Source organism: Epinephelus fuscoguttatus, linkage group LG13 (assembly GCF_011397635.1).
Source record: "Epinephelus fuscoguttatus linkage group LG13, E.fuscoguttatus.final_Chr_v1".
Classification (NCBI taxonomy): domain Eukaryota; kingdom Metazoa; phylum Chordata; class Actinopteri; order Perciformes; family Serranidae; genus Epinephelus; species Epinephelus fuscoguttatus.
The window spans coordinates 26,700,830-26,708,358 of record NC_064764.1 but is presented as its reverse complement, the minus strand read 5'-3'; the positions used below and the strand labels follow the sequence as shown (position 1 = coordinate 26,708,358).

The window sequence follows — 7,529 nt, the reverse complement described above, 5'->3', positions numbered from 1 at the left end:
CTCCACAGCCAGGGTGTTCCCGACAGGAGGGGGCGTGGTGTGTGTGTGTGTGTGTGTGTGTGTGTGTGTGTGTGTGTGTGTGTGTCAGGCATGCACGCAATCCTCACAGAATAAGCTTATTTCTGACAATGCGACAGTTGTTCCAGCAAACTAAGACTCCTGTTGTTTTAATGAAAACACTTAATGACCTAATTAAAGTGGGGCATATTTTATACACTGCAGCACTGGGCTCTAGATAGGTTGAGGGAAACTCCTTATTGTCACCAGCAGGACATTTTATATTATGGATTTCCCTGCTGAGATCCAGTGGGAGTCTGTATTTCTGAGTTTATGGCCAGAGCTCTGCTGCAGAGTGACAGTTTATTTCATAGCCAGGTGTAGTAGGAAGAAATGAGCTGGTCATTTTGGACAAACAGGGCTGTGAAAAGAGCTGAAGATATGGGGGAAACACGAATAAAAGAAAATAATAATAATAATAGGATCTTATTCCGTGATCAGAACAGATTCTTTAGACGTTGATAATAATGTGTCTGTCTTTATTGTAACCTGTTTTCTTGCTTTTACTTTGGCACATTTTTGTTTTTATGTATGTTGCTCTCTGTGTTGCAGACTATCAGGCAATGTAGTTTAATGATGTCCTGCACAACACATCTTATCTTATATTCCCTTTTTTTGTAATCACTGCATGCATTATTTAAATATCTATTAGGGTGACAATGTCCAAAAACTGCTTTTGGCTAACTATGGTACATTTATTACAGTCATTATTCATTAGTCCACTGTTCATGTTAAATAAATAACAGATAAAATCAATAAATATAAATGTCCATCACATTGTGTTATATCATTACATCATGATAGGTGCTGAACCTTTACTCAAAAGAACACGTGCAACATATTATCACAAGTGGAAAACCATTTTACATGTGAAAATTTCACATTTTAACAGCAAGTAGAAACAACTATATACAGTAAAACTTCAATTAAAAGTCGAGTTCCAATTAAACACCCAGTCACAGCCACACATTTTGACAAATAAAGGCCTGTCTCAATTAGAGGCTTGGTCTGGTTGCCAAGCAGTTCATTTTTAAAGAATTTCTATGGATATATAAAACAGGCTGCTGGCTACCCACTGGATTAGATTCTCCTCAGTTCAACAGTTCCGTTCATTTAGAAGACTGCAATTAATTCTGATTTACCAGCATGACGAAAAACAAATGGTGACTCCCTCCCCTGAAGCTGTCATAAAGTCAGAATATGTGTCCATTCCAAGATTACCTGGTTAGTTATTCATATTCCTTTAGTCTGGAAGGATCAAAAGAATCAAAGATGTTTTTCATAAAAATGAATCCAAGTTGTGAGTACTGTTTTAACAGGATAAAGTGGTGTTGGGTCAGTGTGCCGGGTGCCGTTAATTTTTAAGTGCCTTAAAAAGAGTGTCATAACACTCTCTCTGATGCCTTGTCTGTGAGAGCTAGATTGAATGAATGATTTGTCACTGATATGTTCAAATCTTATTTTTTATACGAGTAATATTCATACTGGTTTGAACAAATAATTTCATTGTATTTTCAGATCTTTGCTGAGCAACCGATTCATGTGAAAGCAATTAAAGGCCTGTCCCATGGACTTCGGTGATTTATGCAAATAATAGCCTGGGCTACTAATTAAGTTTTTACAGAACACATATGACATCTTATGTAAAACACATGTCACAGGGCTATGAGATATGCATGGTATGATAACTATCTCAGAAAATAGTATCATGCTACTACAGAACTATTATTATCATCAGGTACAATGACCCTTAAAGAAATGAAAACAGGAGGGTTAATAAATGATTCGAATAAAAAATGATTTATTATTATGATTTAAGCATAAAACCATTTTTATTAATGGAAGTATGTCTAAAAAGTCTCCCTTTTGAAAATAAGTAAAGATTATGTGACCAGCTGCATTCTTTTTCCAGTACTGTAGATACATGGTATGATAACCATACATTTTAATACCATGGTTTTCCTTGAAATTGGTAAGCTGCTGCAACCTTACACAGGGCACACATTTATATAGGCACATATGGATGAGTTCACAAACACATACAGTTTGTTGAAAATTAAATGAAACCATATTCCACTTAAAGTCATGTGAAATACAGTTTTTCAACATGTGTTTATATGGGTTTCCTGAGTTATAATAACGTCCTTATGAATCAGTCTGAAGCATAGTCTGAACTGATAAATAAGGACAGTATTTTTACATGAATAAGTCGCCCTCTAATGTTGATGCTCGCCTGCAGTGTCCAGTTTCAGCCACAGTGAGGCGACATAATAAAACCAGTCACTAGTCTCAGGAGGAGCAGTGACGTCTTGTCTGTGTTCTTTGACTCTGAGCGGCCGGAAGTAAACAGGAACAATAAGTGAGCCAGTGATAATACAAATAATACACCTCTGAATCAGCGTCAGTGACGATGGAGGAATATAACTCTGGAGATGAGGTGAAGTTGTTGAATTATATTTAATTTAAATATCGACAGCTCCGCATATTACAGAAAAAAGACGCCTTGGTTCGTTAACATTAGCTATGCAAGCTAGCTTTAGTCGGTTAGCTGAAGCTAACGGTTGTTAACATCGGGGTGTGGTCATTATATTAACTATATTATATTTATATTTACAATATTAGCAGCCTGTTAAGGTCAGAACCAGCAAATTGCACTTACATCGATAAATAGTACATTTTTTAGCACATATGTAAAGAAATGGACATAATAATAGTTTTCCCAACGCTACTTAAAAGAAAATGTGCCATTAAATTAAATTATTTCTGATTCTGAATTCATGTGGTATTTTTAATACATAGATATTTTATCCCGTTTCTGTCTGTAGTCAGTTGAGCCCGAGAAGTGCCATGGAAAAAAGTGGCTAATTCTTGCGTTTGACTTATGTTCCCTCAAGATATAAGTCGTTCCCTCAAGATATAAGTTGTTCCCTCAAGATATAAGTTGTTCTCTGAGATATAAGTCGTTATCTTGACATAAGTTGTTCCCTCGAAATATAAGTTGTTTCCTCTAGGTGTAAGTCGTTCCCTCAAGATACAAGTCGTTCCCCAGAGATATGTCATTATCTTGACATATAAGTCGTTTCCCCGAGATATAAGCTGTTCTCCCAAGATTTAAGTTGTTACCTTGAGATACAAGTCGTTTCCTCGAGATATAAGTCGTTTCCCGAGATATAAGTCGTTCCCCTGAGGTAAAAGTTGTCCCCTCAAGAATATGAATTGTTCTCCCAAGATTTAAGTTGTGTCCTTGAAATAGAAGTTGTTTCCTCGTTTTGGTTCATTTGTGAGATAAGTGTAACATTACAGAGAACCAGCACAACAGACCAGCCTGTCTTCAAGGGTGAAGTTAGTGAAATATTTGATGTCTGCCTTTTTTCGCGGCTGTTATCTTCAACAGCTGTGTACCAGAGCTACATTTTCTCCCAGTTTTTCAATATGTTGGAAAGCTAATTTAGGCAGATATTTAACAATTTTAGTCAACTTGAAATAAGCAACCTATTTCATTATTTTTGCACATGTCAAGGTTGTGATGTCAGTAGTGTGCTCATTTGTGAATACACTGATGTCACTTCACATGCCATGTCTCTGAGACATGTTTTACACCTTTCACAGCTGTTAGTTTGTTGAAAAAGCCAGTAGCAAATCTCTCAACGTAGTGAGCTTTTGCTTTGATATGTATGCATAATTCAAGGTTGTAATTTCAATAGCTTGCTCATTTAAGCACATAGATTAACCAAAACGAGGGAATGAATCAAACAATCTCGAGGCCATGCGTTAGTAAAGTGAGGCCTCACAGAAGCATCTCAAGCAGTCGATTTAGTAAAACGTGGCCTTGATTTATTTATCTTTTTCTCTCCATTTTCTTGTTACCTGTTATTCATTGATTTACTGTGTTGTATTGTCATACTCTGCATTACTTTTTTATCTATTGAAAAACTATAGAATTTTTTAATACACTTATTTAAGTCTGAAATTATTTCAGTTTTTTAATGTCACCCACTGTGACATGCACACAGTTGTTACAGAAAAAAAATCAGTCTATAAGTGTGTTTCTAAAACAACAGATGTCCTCACTAACCCTGTTTTTCCTTCGTCTTTAAAAACAAAATGACTGCAGGTTGTCTTCAATGCTGATGAGGTCCATATCTCAGTCAAAGAGGTACCTTTTCACTCCTGGAAACAATAAATATTTTTATTTAAATCCACTATGATGATGCAATTACTGTATATGATGGTGTGGTTTTCTCTCAGTGTATCGAAAGTGTCATCGGTGGAACAGATTACAACCAGAGTAAAGTGAACCAGTGGACGGCCAGTATAGTGGAGCACTGTCTGACTCACCTGGTGAAACAGGGACGGCCGTTCAAATACATAGGTAAAACAACTGCCCTTCATCTTATATACCAACATGAGAGTTCAGGACGTAATGTTGATATGCAGAGGTTTTTATGTGACTGTGAGTAAAACCTCTCCCCAATATTTATTTTGCAGTAAACTGTGCGATCATGCAGAAGAGCGGTGCTGGTCTCCACACAGCCAACTCCTGCTACTGGGACACCGCCACTGATGGTGAGAGATGACTTATCATTTTTAAATTTGCCAGTATGATACCCCAGTTTCAGTACAGATACAGATATGGTGTACCATTGGTGTACCATCTTACCTGACTTTCTGGTCTTAATCTGTGACTTTTTTCTCCTAAAATTACAAGTTTAATTTAATAGATTTATGAGTTTTTTTTTACTTAAACATGGCACTAATCGTCCTCCATATACACTATATAAACTGCATTAAAACACAGGCTTATAACATTGTCAGATTTCATAAATTGCTCTCACATTGTCACAGTGTCTTCAACACTGCCAACAGTTCAGGTAGAGCTAAAAACAATGATTATTTTCATATTGAGTAATCTTTCGGTCATAATTATTGTTTTTGGGGTTTTTTTGACGAATTGATTAGTTCATTAAATTCCCAGAGCCCAAACTCATGTCCTCAACCTGCCTGTGTTGTCTGATTAAAGGCCCTGACACTCCTAATCCCACTGTCAGCTGTTAGTCAGTATTGAGCCATTGGTGAGCGTCTGTCACCATGGTTTTTGTGGTGTGTCCTACACCATTAGCGCTTGTCAGTCCTTGTCAGCTGTTTTTTGGATGATGCAGCATGTTGAATTGGCGTTGGAGCCTGCGGAACAGCTCAGAGCACAAGAAGAGAAACGGAAACAAGGATCAAACACGTGGCTAAAGTCAAAAACCGAAAGACATTTAACTCACAATGACACAAAACAGAGAAAGGCAGATCATTTTCAGGTTTCAGAGACTTCACTCAGAAAATATGAGAATTTTTTGCATTGCACATCTGTCTGTCCTGGGAGAGGGATCCCTCCTCAGTTGGTCTTTCTGAATATTTTTCTCCCTGTTAAAGTTTTTTTTTTCTTGGTTTTTCCTGATCTGTGGTGAGGGTCCAACAACAGAGGGATATTGTGTGCTGTAATGCCCACTGAGGAACATTGTGATTTGTGATATTGGGCTTTATAAATTGAACTGAATTGAATAGTATCATATATTGTGGCAGTATAATACTTATTTTTTTTAAAAAACAACTTCTGACAATTCAATTTTATTAATGGTTCCAGCTCTAATTGTTGGCTCTGATGAGCTTTACTGAATAACTTGCGGGGAAACACGCTTTATAAATAACATCATACAGAGTAATTTCTCCTGCTTGTTCGTGTCTTTCAGGGAGCTCCACAGTGAGGTGGGAGAATCGCACCATGTACTGTGTGGTCAGTGTGTTTGCTGTTGCCGTGGTGCTGTGAGCCGCTGTCTCTCTCTCCTCACATCTTTATATCTGAAGCTTGAAACGGTGCCGTGACCAAGAAGCCATGACGATCCTCTGATGATACCCCTCTGTATGTACCAGTAGCTTATTTCTCCCCTCAGGCTCGAACAACACGACGTCAGTAAGAGCTTGTGAGGCGACAGCCTGCTGTTAGTGCGAGAAAACGCTGCTTTGTAGGGACCAAGGCCAGAATTCAACCCTGAAGCAGAACATGGTAAAAGAAGTTACATCTCAAACATCACATGCTCTTTGGTCCGCAGATGTTCAGAAGTGAAAACTCATTTTTTTCTCCGTATGCCCCAGGTGTTGTAATCTGTGCATAATGTAAAACTTGATTAGTTTTTTTTGCCATGCTAACGGCAAGACTTTGGGGCTACAGTGTGTCTGTCCAGACTGAAGCTTCTCAACTATTGGATGGTTTGTCATGAAATTTGCGACACACATTGAAGCCCCTGGCAGTTTAGGTTATAGTAAATTTGGTGATCCAGCATTTTGGTTTATGATCAAATACCTGCAGATCTAACATCATTCCCAGCAGCCTCAGCTGTACTTTGTGTTAGCATGCTAACACGCTAAGCTAAGATGGTGTACATGGTAGTCATTGTACCTGCTAAACATAAGCATGTTAGCCTTGACATTAGCATTTAGCTCAAAGCACTGCAGTGTCTAAGTACAGCCTCACAGAGCTGCTAGCATGGCTGTTGTCTTTATTCGTCTCCTTCAGTACATTCCCAAATAAAACAGTTGATGTAGTTTGGTATTTAGGAAAAGTCTGACTGTTTTAGTATCTACCTGACTACTTGTATAAAATGTCTCTAATAGTCGGCATTAATGTTTTAATGACTGGTCTGTATCTGTGCAGATGTGAAAGTGTGTATTTCCAGGATACTGGAGTTTAATGTTAAGAACTGTTAAGACTAATGCACTTTTTCTACCTTCTCTTCTGTAGAAATCCTTGAATTGTTCTGTAAGACTGAGTTCATGAAGGCCGTTTAATAAATTAATTTATTGGAACATAAATATTGCAGTCTTTGAATGTGTTAATAATCCAGTTTTTGCATCTGAGTGAGATTTGATCTCTACAATCCTAGATGTTATTTGTGTGCCACATTATTGTACTTAATTAAATGTAAACTAAAAACTGAAAAAATAGGTGTAAAAAAACATTTTAATTAACTGAAATTAAAGAAAATAAACAAAAAATGGAAATTAAGTGAAACAATGTTGTGGACTTTAAAACTAAAATAAAAAAATATCCATATACAGGAAATATCTCGAGGTTTAGTCTCTGTCAATTTGGTCAAATTTGTCAACACATCAAGCACGAGGAGGCGTTGGTGCTTGTTTATTGAGACTGGGATGTCTACATGAATGTGAGTCAGCTGCCTTCAGGTGTTGCGTTGGTATTGTAACACCTTCACTGAACTTCTTAAATCTTGCCCCTGACAAATATCCATCCACTTATCCGGGACGGGTCGCAGGGGCAGACATCCCTCTCCCCAGCAACACTTTCCAGCTCCTCCCGGGGAACTTCAAGGTGTTCCCAGGCCAGATGAGATATGTAATCCCTCCAGAGTGTTCTGGGTCTGCCCCAGGGCCTCCTACCAGTGGGACATGCCTGGAAGACCTCCAAT

General features: G+C 37.9%; 1 protein-coding gene across 1 annotated transcript; it reads left to right on the top strand.

Annotated features, from left to right (window-relative positions):
- Positions 1-2,377: 2,377 nt before the first annotated feature.
- Positions 2,378-6,917, top strand: dynlt3 (dynein light chain Tctex-type 3). Its single transcript, XM_049594921.1, has 5 exons — positions 2,378-2,494; positions 4,172-4,213; positions 4,306-4,429; positions 4,546-4,623; positions 5,796-6,917. The coding sequence occupies exons 1-5, from the start codon at positions 2,468-2,470 to the stop codon at positions 5,870-5,872; spliced, it is 348 nt and encodes a 115-aa protein (XP_049450878.1). The 5' UTR covers positions 2,378-2,467; the 3' UTR covers positions 5,873-6,917.
- Positions 6,918-7,529: the final 612 nt, after the last annotated feature.